General features: G+C 39.9%; 1 protein-coding gene across 1 annotated transcript; it reads left to right on the top strand.

Moving 5' to 3' along the window:
• Nucleotides 1–7,892: 7,892 nt before the first annotated feature.
• LOC120506442 (lymphotactin-like) lies at nucleotides 7,893–12,364 on the top strand. The gene is made up of 3 exons (XM_039718019.1): nucleotides 7,893–8,093; nucleotides 10,577–10,694; nucleotides 11,418–12,364. The coding sequence occupies exons 1-3, from the start codon at nucleotides 8,024–8,026 to the stop codon at nucleotides 11,521–11,523; spliced, it is 294 nt and encodes a 97-aa protein (XP_039573953.1). The 5' UTR covers nucleotides 7,893–8,023; the 3' UTR covers nucleotides 11,524–12,364.
• Nucleotides 12,365–17,943: the final 5,579 nt, after the last annotated feature.

Below are 17,943 nucleotides of genomic sequence, written 5' to 3'. Positions count from 1 at the left end.
GCCAGCTCAGTTTGCCCTTGAAATTCATTTTATTAGACTCCATGTCCCCAAGGCAACCAAGCCTCTAAATCCTTGATATTTCCTCCTCTCCAGCATTCAACAGCTCTGTCCATGGAGAAGAGGCTTAACACTTGCCTGCCAGTTTCTTCTCTTTTCAATCTCTTTTTTCCCCTGGCTCCTCAGGCTAGCGTGGTCTCCCACGTTTAAGATCTTGGGTTCATGGCGCACCTTTCAAACTTTTTTTCCCCCAAGGTAAAGTTTAAATCACAAAACAGATATTAGGCAATAAGGAAGTAGATGAGCTATTAAAGGCTATGACTTAGAGGGTTTAGATTGCAGCTACCTCTGTCCACTTCCCCTTAGCACATTCTGTGGAAGTTCTACATTCCCTCCCTACAAGCTGGTGAGTGCTTGTAGGAGGGTAGCACAGTAACACTGTGACAAGGTTCATTACTCTCTGCACAAGCCACCTACATGGCAAGCCAAGGTCTGGAGAAAAGGGGAGCATCCTCCATGACCCAGCTATCATCCCACTCAGAGAAGAAGCAATGGACAGAGCCCAGAGGAGTTAGGCAGAGCTTTGGAATGTGATCCAGCTGATGAGCTGTTGATCTGCAATGAGAGCTATGCTTCCTCACAAAGAAAAAACACAGGAATGGATTATGTTTAGTCACAGGACATAGAAGAGAACAAGTAAGAGCATGAGATTCTTCAAAGATGAAGAATAAATCCCAATTGTGAGGTCAACCAAGCCTGTGATGGAAGGATTGAGACACAAATGTAGAGACAGAACTGAAGAGTTTGCAAACTTCCCAGTTCCAGTTCTCTAAGAGGGAACTCCTGCAGCTCTGCAAGGAGCACCAGATCTGCACACCTCTCGTGGTTTTCACTGCCACACAATACAACACACATATAAATCTTACCTAAACTCTAATAACTGTAGCAAATTGTTATTGAATATTACTACTGCTAACCCAAGGCAGAGTCTAGCTCCTACTTAGCTATTTTCTAATGCCGTTGAGACCTGGGCCATGCAGTTTCTTCTATATCTAATAGAAAAACAGAGCTCTATCCACTGATAGAGCACAGGAATGAAGCAAAGACAAGTGGTGCCTGAAAACTACACTGCCCTCTTCACAGACAATTTGAGGAACAGTTCACTGCTGCAGCAGTAATTTCCTCTTTTACTAGACCCAGATCTTTTCTCTTTTGGGATTAAACAGTCCAATACTCTTACAACCTTTTGATAATCTCTGGAGAGAAGGGCTATGCAAGAGATGTGTCTTTGTTTACACAAATCTGCTAGCTGCACATGGCAAGAGGAAGCAAAATAACTCACAGCTGGACTGACAGAGAAGAGATTGAGCATGGTTAGGACCAAGATAAACAGGCAGGGCAGTCTCTGAATCTTGCAACTAGCGTCAATCAGGTGATTCTTATCTCATTTCATTTGGGGTTGCATCAATATCTGCTTAGCCCTGAAGTACAAATTGCCCTACCAAGCAGATACTAGGTCATCTTTTCTCACATATGTCTTTGACAGTGTGAGAGTGATGGCCTCCATTTCATTCTGTGTACAAAACAGGGAAAATACTCATTTATCTTAAAGAAGTAGTATAGGGAATGGAAGAACCAATGCATAGAGAGCAAACAGATAATCTGATACTAGATCTGGCACAAGCAGGCAGCTTTACTGGCCATGGGGACATGTGGCTGGTTTGGCTGGGTTTGTGGAGGAGGAGAGGGGGAAGGCATTCACCATGCCTGGTAAGCTTTGCTGCATGAGGTGGAGAGCTACACATGAGGCCATGCGGAACCGGAATCATGGGTGAGGAATATAGAAGTTGACAACCACATTGAATGCAACCAAATTAGGTGCAAGAAATATGATAACCATGGGAGGGAGCTCTTAATTTATTGCTGTCTCAGACGTGATGGGGGTTTCTACAGTCCTTGGTGAGAAATAAAAGTAGTTTGCAAAGGAGAAGTGAAACAGCATTTAACAGTCTGAAACTACAAAGAATAAAATTAATGCTAACTTGAGGGGGAGAACATTCCCGTGCCCCTTGCCTCCCACTAGAATCATGTACTGCAATGAACACAGGTTAAGAATACAGACTGATGCATTTGTCTAACACGTGGTTTCATACTCACTGTCATTACAACAGAGGAAAAAAAAATAGAATGAATAAACCCCAAGGACTCTCTTTTAGAATGTTCAGAGTGGAACATTTTCAAGTGTGGGTATTTGCTACAGCACCTTGTAAGCTCTTTTTCCCTTGCCTCTCTCATTTAAGCCTTCATCTGTACAGTGACTCTCCTGCTATTAGGGGCTCACTGAGAAAATATCTAAAACAGAAACCAACTTATAGAAAAACATTACTTCTTAGTCTGTATCTGTTTGAGGGTACAGCTGCAAGAGCACCAAGCTGCATTTCATTGCAAGGTGGGGATCAAGTGCTGTGATAAGTTCTAAGAAGCTCTAAAATGCTTTGTGGAACAGGATGTGGCCCAAAATTGTCAGATTAAATTCACCAGTGTGAATGAAGACAATGTATCTTACCAGTAGTGTGGTTAGAAAGTGTGACAGTTCTTCATCTTCAGAGATGAAGTAGAAAAGCACCTATTCCAGGGGCCACTGTAATTCTCTTTGAAGAAAGGAAAAAGTATCCTCTCTGGAGGAAAAAAATCCACAAATTTCTTTTGCAAAAATTCTTGAATGATCTGTTCCTATCTTTTTCTCTGTGTTTTGGTGGGCAGGAGGGTTTGTTTGGTGGTAGTTGGTTGGTTGGGGGAGGGGTTGGTTTTTTTGGTTGGTTGGTTTGTTTTAGTTTTTTTTTTTTTCATTTTGTTTTATCTTTTCTTGGTTAATTGTTTTGCTTAGAGGATTTTTGTTGTTTTGGTGGGGGTTTTTTTGTTTGATTGGATGGTTTGGGGATTTTTTTTTAATATTTTTTTATCCTTGAAGTTGTAGGGGTTAAAATCATAATTATATGTTAAAATTTGTCATATCTTTTTTAATTTTGTGGTAGGACCTCATGAAGGTTTGGATATTAAAAATGTTTACAAGGATAATTATTGTTTTAAACAAATGCATTTATTAGAAATCAGCTATTTAAGGGGAAAAGAAAGCCACCCAAACAAAAAACAGAAGAAAAATACCTTGAACTCTTTTAGAAAGTTCAAGAAGGTGACATTTTAAAAAAAAAAAAAAGGAATTTGAAATTATTCATGTGTCCTTTAATTTTTTTTTTATCCACTATATTTAATTTTAATCCAATTTCAATTTATGGTAAACAATAGGCAAAAGTCCCAATGAATTTTTCAAAACCTAGCATCTCAACAGCAAAAAGACTATGGATGGTGCCTCCTCTGTGGGGAAAATCCAGCAGAAAAGGGATATTCAATGCAGCAGGTCTGACAGCCCAAGTGACCTGGACAGCCAAGTGTGGATGCATGGTTTCCTTTGGCACGTGAAAACATATGCTGAGGAGTTGGAACAATTAATGGGTGGAGGGAAGAAAAGTTAGCAGGTGAAAGACCAGAAGTTGAATCCAGGCTTACTGGTTCTGGTTATTGCTCTGCTCCCTGCAAGTTGGTGCTTTATTGTGATTCTGTATTACACAGCCTGCCCTTCAACAGATATGATGACAGAAGTATTTAATGTGAAAAATAAGAAAAAGTCTGTATACTTGTAAATAACTGTATACACTGTTATGTTTGAAGCATACAGATATCACTAATGTATGTTCTTGTACCTGTAACTCCCTCTTTCCACCAACAATCTTAGCTCTTCAACATATTCCCTGTGATGACTCTCATGGAGCAAAGGAATCCAAATATATGTAGACTGGCCAAGGAGCTCTCTCTAAAGTGTGAGGTACCACTCACAAAACTGTTACCCACTGAGAAACATAAGTAGCTGAACTTCTTCAGTTTTCTGAGAAAAGCTCAGCTTTATCCAGAAACAGCATATTGGTTCTGATCCATTTCCAGTGCTTTAGGCACTGACCATGCATGGTTCAGGTAAAGTAATTTATTTTTCACAAAACCATCTTTATTCTTCTCCTGAAGACTAACAACACTTATGCAGTTAAGTTTGGTTCCCATCCTTGATCATGCAGATATGGCACACACAAAAAGAAGCACTAAACAAAATCTGCTTTTTCTGATTTGTGTGACAGTTGAGGCAGCGGAAAAAGAAATAACAAAAAATTCCAACAAAACAAGGAAGAAAAAGGATATTCATATCATACAGTTATAGAATGCCCTGTGTTGGAAGGGACTTTATCCAGTCCAACCTCCCCTACTCTGCGGGCAGGGACATCTTTCATTAGACCAGATCACTCAAAGCTCTGTCCAGCTTGGCCTTGTACCCTTCGAGGGATGGGGCATCCACAGCTTCTTTGGGCAACCTGTTCCAGCACCTCACCTCCCTCTGAGTAAATAATTTCTTTCGAATATCTAATCTAAGAGTACCCTTGTCCAGTTTGAAGCCATTGCCCCCTGTCCCACAGCTCCATATCATTGTAAAAAGTACCTCTCCAGCTCTCTATAAGCCCCATTCAGGTACTGGAAGGCTGCTAGGAGGTATCCCTACATGGACTGAGAATATTCTACAAAGTTCCAAAGGTATTTGACTCCTGTTTCAGCATGTGCAATATTATGTACCATCACAGAACTGAGCAACACTCACCTCTGTGCTTTTCTGCAGCAATAGATTGCACAGGGTTTAGTTGAATTCCCACAATTGATTTCTCAAACAAAAAAATCTCACAGGACTAGGATTATAAAGATGAGAATATGAATATTGCTTTTGTAGATCTTGGGTGTATGTATAGTTAAAGAAAAACAAGGTCATTGAACTAAACCAAAACAAGATGACACTGAATGAAAGAAAGAGCAAAGATCTCTGGGCCCTTTCAAACCAAATCTTTCCCAGTGTAATTTTACATATCTGAATACTTCCAGTTGAATGACTAAAGAAAGATTTTGATTGATTTGAATTTTGACTATTATTTAAGAGCACATAATACATCAAGAAAAGTTGGCCAGACCAGGGAAAACCTGGCAGGAAAAAGCTGGCAGTGTAGTAGTGGAAACAGATGGTCTACAAGCAAAAACTCTATTATGATTAAGAGAAAGTATTGTTAATAGAGTTACATTTCTAAAGAAGGAGTTCTGCCAAAACCAGAACAAAACAGAGTAGTTATTAAAAATGTGATTGCAGCCATCAATTTAGACAAGAAATCATCTCTCAGCTGAGATGTGAGCACTGAGAATGTGTTTGCTTCTACCCCATTATAATATGAATCAAAATACTAAACACAAACTACTATTTCAGGTAGTTAAGAAATCAGAATGAAAACTACAGAGCAAAAGTGATGAAAATCAAGGGAAGAAAATAATGGGAACATCACAACTGGATGTCACTTGCTGGTAATTCTTCAACCAGTACTCCAAGTGTTAAGAAACAATGTAAAATCAAAATACGTTAGGGTCCCATATATTCCACCTAGCTTGCTGTGTCCTGCATACGACAGATGCACAAATTGCTTCTATTGATAATAGAAAGAGATATTTATCCCCTGGGGTAGACAAAGTCCCTCCTAAAACCAGTTAACTGAGATACAGCCATGTTTAAGCTGAGGTTCTTAAGTCCCCTCTGAAAGTCACTGAATGCTCATTTAGTCTTCAGAAGTGATTGAGTGACCTGATGGTACAAATTCATCTTCAAGGGACTGCTGAACACCCACTAGAGATAATAATTTCTAGGAGTGTTTAGGAATTTAGTTATTCTTGAAGATCTTGACCTCTCTTTTTAAAAGCTGACTACAGGATGAGAAAATTCAATACGTCAAACGCTTTGCCCTGATACGTAAACTCTTGATACTAGGCAAAACTCTGCTCACTGCATACTTCTTTTCCTTCAGCAGGAATGCTATCATGAAGCAGGGTACATACCACAATTGTTACAGTAAAAAATTCTTGACCTTGTTACAAATTAAGAAAATTATTAGGTTTAGCAGTTCTCCCTGATTCAGGGTAATCATTACTCAGCAACAACTGAAATACCTGTGTGTTATCAACATTATTCTTGTGCTAAATCCAAAACCCAGAACAGTATCACCCAATAAGAAGAAAATTACTCCATCTCAGTCAAAACCAGGATACCCTCATGATTTCTCCAGTCCTTGCACTGACAGCTGTTCACAAGCCCAGGCATCAGGCAGCCTGGTGTTTACCTATTCATACCAAAACTAGCTGGGTTCTTCTATAGAGCTGCAGAGGGCACGTGTTATAAACGGCTACGTAATAGTTGGCTTTCACTAAAATTTATTTGCGTTAATTATAAAACTGTAATTGTTTGTAATTAATTAAGTGTTAAACTGCTTTTCAAGTTTTTGTTTGTGGGCAGTGTAAATGGGGAAGCAAGGCTTTCACAAGATGTAAGCGGGCTTGTGAAAGATGTATATGAAGATATCCTCGCTATTGCAAAATGTATATCCAAAATGGAATAAGTGAAGAGCAGAAGACCATAAAAGGAAGTGTAACAAGTTTAAAGTGGGGTCAGAAGACCATCAGACTGCCCAGAAGACCCTAGACTGCCAGTGTCTGCAACTATTGAATTGTGCAAACATCGCAAAAATCTGAAGCAAGATTGTAGTCAACAAGCCCAAAATAAATCTGCAAAATCATCCAAGGAAGTAAAAGTACAGGAACTATAACAGTATAAAAGACTGCAGACTGAAGAATTGGGTGTGTCTCTGGTCTTGCCATGCACCCAGACTTGTAACAGCAAAATTTGCTTTATGATTATCCTTTCTTATCATTTATTAAAACTCTTAAAAATTTAAGAGGAGCGGACTTCCTTTCTCACAGCATGTGAGAAGATTTCTGCTGTGAGGCTCTGGAAAAAGATGCCAGCTGCGGTGCTGCTTTGTGTGTGGTCTGGAGGTCCAAAACTGGCCTGACAAATATTTGCAGGCTCAAAACCACTGGCTTGTAGCAATGCTGTCCAGTAATTCAGACCACATTCACCTAAATCTGGGTGAAAGAGTTGGCACACTGTGCAAAAAAAAGGCGCTTTCGATAGAGGTATAATTGTAACAAGCTCACAGGCCTTATCAGCAGCATGCTTACATGAAAGTGCAAATAATCTTTTTTGTTGATCTTTTCTACAAATTGTACCTCTCTGATTACCAAGTTGCTTTCTTGGGCCTCATTCTTTGCACTAGAAAGTTCATACCACAAAAAATCCAAACCCAAGCAAAGAAACCCTTTACAAACTCTCATTCCTCTTTGAAACCATCACGTTTTAGTTATGCCTGATTGGCAGGAGGTATACTGGATCTGGATCTGTATCCAAAGGTGTGTTCAATCTTGCTTCTTCCAGCACAGTGATATCAGCTTTGGCCATATCAAGTCACAGAGCAAACACAAGCATTCTGACAACATCCACTGCTCATAAGAAATAGCAGTGATACCCCTCCACAGCTACAAGTTAACGTGACAAACCACCCACAGCTGCTTGGAAAGAGCCACGGTGTTCCTGTTTCCATCATCCTTCAGCTCACAGTTCCCCCTTCCAGTGGTTCATTGGTCAGCGAGGTAATTCTCAATGTCACTCTGTGTCTCTGCGGTGCGGCTCCACTAAAGGTCTCAAAATTGAAGTGTGAAATGACAGGAACATTTATTACAGGTTTCCACTACTGCACAAGAGCTCTCACTTTTTGCAGCTTGAAATAAACCCAAGTCACAGTACAGAAGCGAGTGCAACCACAGTGGGTTTGAGCAGGAAAAGCCTTCTCAGAAGGGCTAGTGAAGGACTGGTACGGGACAGGAGGCGGTTCTGTCACCAGAAAAAGTACTGCAAACTCAAATTTTCCACTTATAGTCAGACCCTCCAGAACACCATAAAAATGAACACAAGAAGTGCCCACTGAATGACAATATATAAACCCTGAGATAGGGGCCTGACAGTAGACAATTTCTGCTCTGCCTTGACACAGAAGCCACAGCGATGAAGCTCCACACCGCAGCAATCCTGCTCCTCTTCTGGCTTGGTGTCTTCACTGTGCACACAGTCAAAGGTAAGCCTGCAAGTCAAGAGGATGACAAGAATTGCTCCGCATTGCACCTGTGGTCTTATGAGCAAAATTAATTGCTGCAGAGAGCTGATTTATAAGATAAAACACGCAAGACATCCAGATGAAATCTGCAAGAAAGGCAGCTTTATGGCGGATTTCATCTGATGTCCTGCCGGTGGTCGGTGTCTCTTTTGATGCAAGGATAGATTCTGTGCCTGAGAGCCCTTATAGGCTTTCTGTGCAATGGTTTCCCACTTAAAATCAAAGAATTCTTGAAGGCACAATGTCTTTTAGTCTCACTGATGCTATATACCATGTATTGTAGTCTCATTGATACCATATATACATGTGTACTATAGGTTAACAACATGTCATGAAAAATCTTTCTAGGATAATATGTACATTTTCCTTTATCCGGATATATTATTTTTATATTAATTTTATGGTATTAATTGTTATATGTATTCCTCTAACAATATAGTCTTAATCTTTCTAATATCTACATTTTAAGAAGTTCTCCACGGTTTATAAGTTCCATATTGTTTATGGAATTGTTTCTAGATAAACCTTTTAGTACGGGCAGGGAAAAAAAGAACAATAACTAAAAAGGGGAGTAATAGATTTATATAATATCTTCTCTCGTTTCACTAATTCATACACTTGAACATCTTCTTTCAAACCAGTTATGAACAATGAGATGAGTCATGTTTATTAGCCATGCTTTAAATAGGTTTGTCTGCAGTGCTGGTTAGGTCAGTAATTTTGGATTAGGCTCCATGGATCGTGGAGAAACATGAACATATTCCCATTACAAACGTCATATCATCACATGTAGATTTCATACAAACCACTGATATGCAAGCTATATGCAAATCCATAAATATGCAGTCAGAAACACAGAGAAAAGGTATCCTCACAAAACCACTCCAAATCCAAACTGTGGCCTGCTAAGCATTCACAGGTCTATGAGGCTACACAGCCTTCATGCCGACCCACTGCCTCTGCAGCTACACCCCGCTACATTCTCCTATTTTCATTGGTGACACTGCCCTTCATCCTGGCAACAGTGGCTTCATATCACAGACAATGTCATTGTCCAGGCTGTGTAATTGGCCCAAAGTATCACCAAGTTTGATAAAAGCACAATGACATGGTCTACAAGGGAGAGAAAAAAGGATTAGAAAGAATGGGAAAAAAACCCCAAATACACCTGAAAAATAAGGTAGTTCTAGGTGCAGATCAGTGGGGGTTTATTCCCAGTCTTGAGAAATTTTGCTGCTATTCCCTGCATCCATTCCCTGAAGGTTGTGCAGTAGCAGGAGAAATATTTCCAGGACTTGTAACAATTGCTTGACTGTCTTTGAGCTCTTTTAATGTCACATTTTGAAAACCAGTCTGAGGCAGTAAGAAATGTGTCATGAAACACTAAAAAATCTACATTGTGTTACTCATTACTAAAGTAAGATCAGAAGGGAGATTCCTTCAGGCAAACAAAATCTCAGGAATTAGCAGATCTGCCAGTACCTGTGCAATGGCTATCCCACACCTTCTCCAAAGTTTGTCTTTGCGTTTGTCTCAGCTACTCCAATTATTTCAATGGCAAGACTGTGTGCAGCAGGTTTTACATTTAGCAAGGTGCACCACAACAGCTCTTGGACTTTTCTCAAGCCAGTACCTCTCCAAATTCTTTATAAACAAACCACAGAGTAGAGCAGTGTACTTTTTGTCCCCTGCATGCTTTCCCAAATCTGTCTTCCACGAACAGGAGAAAACCAGGAACTGGCAATGGAGAATAACACTAATGTAAATTCCACTGTATTTAAGTGAGCTCCCATTTTTACTTATCATCATGTAAGATAACAAGTGCCCAGAAAATTTTATACCAATATTGTGATCCTCTTTCTTAATCACCACTACATTTCTCTGAATTGTATCAAAATCTTGGAGGAATGCAAGGATTAAGAAGCACCCCACCGCCTATGAAATCAGAGTTATAGCCAGAGGATATAAGCACTTATTCTACTGGCAGGTATTTCTCCCTTTCTGTTAACAATTTTTGTTAATACTGCTATTGAATGTGAGAGAAGTAGGCTCACTTTCCTTTTGGAAAAAAGGAGGAATTTCTAATCCATATTCAAAAGATATATGGAAATACACCCAATAAAATGCCAGTTCTAAATGTTACCTCCATATGCGTGCTTACTTGCAGATGATGTAGACCTAATTATGAATGATGTCAAACTCTTCTATTGCTATGCAGGCAGTGACTCCATAGGGATAGACAACAATTTAGAGATGGTAGGATGCATCACAAAAAATAGCTTAGGCTCTCTGGTATGACTGGTATTGTGGCTGTACATCATGAGACTCTCATGGTCTAACCATCACTAGGAATCTTTTGGAATTCCAAGTTTATTAAGTAATTATGGCTAAATATCAATAAAAGTATTTATTCCCTTTGTAATTTATCTATTTTTCCCTTCTAGGGAGCGCTATCAGTCAATCCATGCGCAAATTCAGGTGTGTAGATCTGTCTACAAAGCAGTTGAACATCCGAAATCTTGTGAGCTATGAAAAGCAACAAGTACCAACAGATGCCATCATGTAAGTATCTCATGCACCCTTCAGACTTCCTTATGCAAACACAAAACCATCAAATAGGGAAGGGGCAGCAGAACTCAATTCTGCTAGCCCAACTCACTAAATCTGGTTAGTCCAGGTCACCCTTCCAGTTCCTTCATGCCACATGGCAACTGAGGGAGTGAGGGGACACAAGCAGGCCTCAGAGAGCTGACAGATGTGTGCTGCTCATAAATAATGTCAGGAAGCTCACTGACCAGCTCACATCTTTGTGCCCAGTGAGTGAGGAAAAATCTCAACAAGGGCAGAGCAGTCAGAGGCCCTGTGCATGAAGTGAGTCAGGGAGAAAGATCACATGAAAGAATATGGAGTAACTCTGAGTCTTGCCAGGAGCTGTGTTTGGTCCTTTGAGCTCAGATGTATGCATTTTTATCACAAGTGGGATCAGCTCCTGGGAGATAAATTCTCATCAAGATTTAGCATAAAGTCCCAGAATAGCAGGTATGCTCAGTTATCTAAAATCAGCATATATGTACATGACCATGTATGCTACATATGTACCTATGCCATGAACAGGGAACTGACATCACTAACTGGTGTTAGTCTTACTAACATTTACAAACTTCAGCACCTGATATTGTTTTACCACATTTTTACTTATGTTCTGAATATAAACCAAGAACAACAGACCTGTGTATAGAGACTAGAATTTTATGGCTGCCTGGTTTGCTTTCCTTTTTCCAATAGGTTCATCACTGCAGGAGGTATCAAGATCTGTGTAAGTCCTAATCAGAAATGGGTTCAGGCTGCTATAAAGAGAATAGATGAAAGACGTGCTGCCAAACGCAAATAATCCAAGTATCTAAGACCAACCAGCTGGAATCATCATCAGTGCTGCATGAAACATCGAGGAAAACCTTACGATCTGCTTTTATTTCCTATTTATTAAGTGGCAATAAAATCTTGGAACAAACACAAACTCACCAGAATCTATTCATCACTGGTTGAATGCCTGGAGACTTCTTCATTTTATGGTTGAACTCTATTAGTCTGTTTATTTTCTGAAATGCTTGCTAATATATATTTACAGCTGAATGTAGATATCATCTCATCTTTGCTGTCCTGATCAGGATGGCATTTAATGGTGAATGACTGGTAGTTTCACTCAGTGTAGTGAGGATGACCACCCACAGGGCTGGGAGAGTGCAGACCTCCATGCTGATGGAGACCAGAACATTCTGCATTGAGTGCTGGTTTTAAGAAGGTGCTGTCTAAGTTAGTCAGTCACTCTTATATAACCTATACAAACTGATTTCATGCTTCAGGCTATTCCCTGATCAGTGCCATATTCAGAAGATGATCCTTGAGTCTTCTATTTTTACACACAGTATTGCACTATTTATTAGCTCAGTTCACAACAGTGTGTGTGAATATTCTCACCTAGGGATGATGTGGAGTAATTCAGTGTAACTAAATGAATGTAACCCTGCTCGGTCTTGCCCTGGGGAAGCCTTATCCTACCAATGCCATCTGTGAAGTTACTTCAGTTTTGCCCTCATGTGAAACAAACGTGAAACAATTGGTTTGCTTTTCCCATTGCTTTTCTTTGAATAAGAACAAACCATGGCTGGAATCTGTATTTCACAAACTCATAGGAACTCCCTGCCCTAGAGAACTATGTACATGGAAATATCTTAAAATTGATATATGCTACTAACAGAAGGCTTTGAATTTTAATAAACTTACTATAAACTTGAATCAAATGGCAAGTTTGTTTGCAAGATTATAATGCAGATGGATACTGATGAAACAGGTACCAAGATGACTGCACAAATCTTGGAACTGATAGGCTAGTTGAGCTAGAGCTGACACTATTGCTGACTTATTACTCAGATGGCTTTGGAATGATCTGATTCCAAGCTTTCTACATCATATTTCAGCTCACATTTCAGATCATACCTCTTCAAAAGTTCACATACTTCAGAAATAATGTTCATACCATCCTTGGGTGGTCCCCACGTTACCAGAAGCAGAAATTGAAGAGTTCTCTGCTCAGAGAGAAAAAAGATGGCATTTGAGGACTTTGAGGGGTAGAGAAGAGGTATAGGCAGAGGTGCTTCTGGAATAAAGTTCCACTCATATTACCACATGGATGGAGCCTGTACTGCTGCTAACCTATGGGCTTTTCATCCTACATAACCTCTTAGTTACTCAAAGATACTCATGAAACTACAGCACTTCCAAACTGCACCATACAAATAAGATCACTCTACTCTAAAAGTCAGTCTTTACATTCACTGCTCTGGTCAAAACTTTAGAAAGAATTTGTCTCTCGTGGCTCACATTTTATAAGAGCTCAGTCCTGTGTGGGGCAACAGATTTAGTTTTCACTATCCAGGACAAGTTTTTAATAGTGCTACTGCCAAGGCAGGGAAAAGAATGATGACCATATGTGTTACACTACAGAACAGACCAAGGCAGGCTATTGAGTCTCTGTTATTGGGAGTTATGCTTCCTTTCTTAAGTTCCCAATAGCAACAAGACTAGGAAAAAATACTTGTTGCAACAAACTTTGCAAGGAGAGCTTTATAGGTAGAATGAAATGTTGACAGTAAGATGTTACTGGAGTATTGCGCTATATAAACTGTTCAATAATTTTGAGTTGCTGATCTCAAGGCCCCAGATCCTCATATTATAGACAACAGAAACACTTCTGCTCCCTTAAACATCACCAGAGTATTTGTAGGCTACAAACCAGGTCCCCTATAAAACCATTTTTATGGTAAACACTTGCAGATAAATAACATCAACTGACAGATGAAATTCATCCAGGACCCAAACTATCTAGCATGCTTTTTTCAGGCAGAATTTTAATGCCTATTCTCATACTTAATAGTATCATATCCTGGGATGAATCTTGCCAAAGCGAATATATTTTTTTTTAATTAGGACTATCCCAATATGAGGATATATTAACCATCACATAGCAATTAATACCTTATATCTGTTCATCCTCATCAAAATTCATAGAATGATGTATAATTTTTAAGAGTGATCATCCTATTTAACAATTAGTCCTTGTTTGTTATACCTTGCAAGATCTATAGAGATCCTTCCACAGTCCTTGACATTTAATTACTATTGGTGATCAGGGCCCTCAGTATCTCTTCCTACTTCAACATTAAACTCCAGGAGCTTCTCTGTCTTTCTCTGATTGTGCCTTAGCTATGGTTCCAGTTGTGTGCTATTTTTGACAACTCTAGCTGTGGATAATCTGGAAGTTTATCTGTAATAGCTCTGTTTCTCCCTAGCACTTTTCCCTAAGTCTTTCCAAAGAAAGAATGGAAAACATGATTAAACTTCCTTTTCATACACACAAATGCAAAAAGAAAATGCAAAATGAAGAGCCAGAGTGCTGCTCTTGTATTTGAGGCAAGTAGGAACCATAGTGTTGGTCTTTTCAACATCTTAGAAAACACCTACAAAACAGCAAAACACACAAAACCCACAAAAAATAGGCTTAGGGCCTAAGGTACATTTGAAGATTTGGGGCTGTGGTTGAATTGATGTTCTTCCAAGTCCTGGCTGCCCAACATCTCCAAGTAAGGTAGAGAGCAGTGAACACATGGTCACCGTTTCCCTTCTTGCTCAACCTTTGCTAGACTTCAGCTGATTTTCTTTGACTCCTTTTGAAATACCCGTGCACCACTTTGCCACAAAGGAGTTTCCAGATATATGTGGGCAGGCCAGTGGGCATCAATATTTGAAAAAAATCAACTATGCCTTTCCTGTACCACACTGTTTCCATCTCTCTGGGGGTGCCTCCCAGTGAACCCCGGCCAGCCCCAGGTCGGCAGACAACGGGGGGCAGCCCCGAAGCAGCCGGCAGCGGGGGGACACTCTCTGGTACCCTGAGGGTACTGAGGGCAGCTAGGCTAGTTGCCTTTGCAGCAGAGGAGACACTGGAGACATCGGTAGAGGATAAAGGCCGACTCTCAGCAAGGGGCCAGTCCAAGGTTTATTCAGAGCTCCCAAGGGAGCCCCTCAATTCAGTGTGCGTCTTGCTCAGAGTAAAACAAAAGGAATCTCAAGGTTACATTTAAAGGGGGGGAGGAAACCGAAGGTAGATACATTTACTGACCAATAAAGACCCTCCAGGGATGCAACCTTAAAGATGGACATTTGGGATAGCGTGTAAAATAATACTTGGGGGGCTGACCCCTGGCCTGTCTGACTAATCACTCGACAACTTGGACCGAAAGCTCTAGATAGAAGGGATGGGATGCTGAGTGACTGACAGAGAGCCAGGGCGGGGATTTGGTGATGATCTCAACACAGGAGAATGATTATACAGGTAGAGGAAGGGGGTACAAAAAGGGGTACACCATTTGGGAAAATAAGGGGATACAAAACCAAAACTATTACAAAGTATTACAAAGTACAAAAGCACACTACAACACCACACCAATTAAGTTTCCACAGAGACTTAAGAGATTCACTCTGTTTGGGTCTTTGGCACAGAGGAAAAGGCACCAGAGAGCACAGTGGAGAAACCCTCACCCTGTGTGAGTATTCACACCTTCCCTCACTTCAGCTGATGTGGACAGGGCAATTACCCACCCCTTTGGGTCCGCTGGCTTTTTGGCACAAAAGCAGTAATTCTTCCTAGGCAATGACTTTATATAGCTGCTTCTGTATTCTTTTCACTATATATTTATAATTAAGGAACCAGAAAGTTAAAGGTTTACAATGATCATCAGCTTTCCTGGAAACTGCTAACATATCATTCAATGCCTAGACCCCAGTTAGAGATATTCCTTGATTTTTGGAGTTTCTTGGTTTTGTTTTGGCTTAGTTTTTTACATAACTTCTGACTACCTTTTGTGTTTTGCTTTATGCTGGAGGTTTTCATCAGCAGACCACCTATTTTAACAGATTGCTTGAGACCCTTAATGGGAAGAAGAAAATGGAGGAGGATTGTGTACCTCTGTACATCAGTGACCCTATTCAAAATAGCATCAGTGATGTACAGAGGTACAAATATTGGTGCATGATATAAAAATAAGACATGTTAATTTAGCAAACACAAATATATTCTTCTCCCATTCCTGTGGAAAAATGCAGTGCATGCATTTTGGAAAGCTAAAGCATATATTCTAAACTGCCAATTAATTGATTACTTAACCCAAATGGTTGGTATTTGCTACAGAAGATAGTAATTCAAATTCTATGGCAAGTGAGTACAGGAAAAGGGAAAGAGGGTAAAAATAGAAAAGGGGTGACAAGGAGTCATTTCAGCACATAGTGGTATGAAGTATCTGGCATTAAGTCCTTAATAAATCATAGTCTTTTAGCAGCTCCCTTGAGTTTTCATCTCTGCACTGCATGTGCATTAAGTCTCTCTTCACCTTAGAAGAAGAGGCTTAAAAGAAGTGCCATAAACCTGGAAGCCCTCAACTACACTCTTCCACTAGCAAAGATGTGGGTGTGAACAAACTGGAAACATCTGAAATCACTAACCTGCAGATGCTTGTCAGTGTAATTCAAAACACAAATTTTATCTGGGCGTGATTTGTAGGGCACTATAAAGCTCTCTATAGAGTGTTTTGTGGTCAGCACCATCACTGTTGCATGTCCCAGGGAACAGGTAATTCCAAGGTATTTCCAGCAGTAGCACCTGGCTAGTTCCATGGGCACCTCTGACTGCTCTCACTGCCCATGGGTGTCCATGGCCATGATGGCCCTTTCTTATGTTGAGAGCTATTTATGTCTGTCTTTTAACACCTCTTGCTATCTATCCACCCACAACTTTTAGTTTGGTTAGAGGATCTGAGAAGAAGAGTCTTACCAAGACAACTCCTACAGACACTGCACAGAAGATTTAGAAAGTATTCTACTGTTATGCCAATGTTCACTTTTCCTTCCATTTACTGTTGTATAAAACAGTAAATAACTATACCAAATGAATTACAGGATTGTAATTTAAATGAACTTTTTAACTTTGTGAGGCTCACTTGAGATATTTGCATTTCTGGTTCAAGGTCTGCATATAGCCTTTACTCTTAGGTGTTTTAAAAGAACAACAGAAAAATGTGGGTGCACAGCAGGCTTCTTCATGGAAAAGGTTTGGTTCTCCTTCCCACCTGTGTGGTTTAGGACAAAAGAGCCTAGACCAAATTATTATGTGTTTGCTATGCAAAGGAAATATCTGGTCCTGTCACTAAGGCACAAGGAAAGGACTCCAAAAATAACAACTCATGTCCTGCTCTCCTAATTATTTACTGTTCATTTTTGTGCATTTTTGTCTGTTATTTGATTTAGGCTGAGTATTATGTATCATATTGAATATTTCTTGCATTAAATCCTTAAAAACTCAAGGAAAAAAACACCTCAAAAGCTATTTAGAAACTCAACACTTGAAACAAATCCAATAACTCTTTTGTCCCCTCTGAGTTTCTGAGCCTTTTGGTTCCACTCTGAGGCTACAGTTTTCTCAAGAACCATTATTGTCATAAGACTAAGCACTAAGACTTGGAGTCTTTCTGAGAGATTGGTGTTGAAAAGAGTGATCGTTAAGAGTGTACAAGAATATGAATGCACACAAGTGGACACATGTTCAAGGCAAGTTTTTTATAAGCTCCTCAGTGGGGAAAAATACCTACTTGTTTCCTACCCTCTGTCATCTAACATCCACTGTGTTGTCAGCTTTAACAAGCCAACTGCTCTGAAGCCATTAGCAAGTTACTCTGCAGTGGAATAACACTGACTCACACAGAACCCCTCAAGTGATAAGTGCCCAGGGCCTTCCTGTGCAACGTGAGAAGAAAATGACTGTTAGGGGTCCAGTCAACATCCAGGGTTAAAATCTGCCTATAAATAAACCCTGAACAGGAATTCCCATGCTATGAGTCACCAATTCACCTGGCAGTATCCTTTGAGTGCTTTTCATGAGCTGCTATCTGGTTCAGGTTTGATTTATAAAGGCCTTCTAGCCTCAGTATCTCTCATGAGGGAGACCTTGTCTGCTCAGGAGGACTTGTAATAATACCAAATGAGTTAAGCAACTAATCTGGCAAAATACTGCAGATTTCCATTTCAAGATTTTTAGTACCCTAGAAAAAAGTGAAGTGGTAATTACTTACTGGATACAGTTCATTATATAATTATTAAAACTTGATCTAAGGCATATTTTTATGCCTTAGATCAAGTTTTATTTGATTTTTAAAACTAAAAAGTCGTCCAATTGGAGAAAAATACCTGGGGTAAACTTCAC

This window comes from Passer montanus, unplaced genomic scaffold (assembly GCF_014805655.1).
Source record: "Passer montanus isolate IOZ18808 unplaced genomic scaffold, ASM1480565v1 scaffold39, whole genome shotgun sequence".
Lineage (NCBI taxonomy): Eukaryota > Metazoa > Chordata > Aves > Passeriformes > Passeridae > Passer > Passer montanus.
Note: the sequence above shows the minus strand (reverse complement) of the source record. Positions and strands in the feature narration are given on the sequence as shown.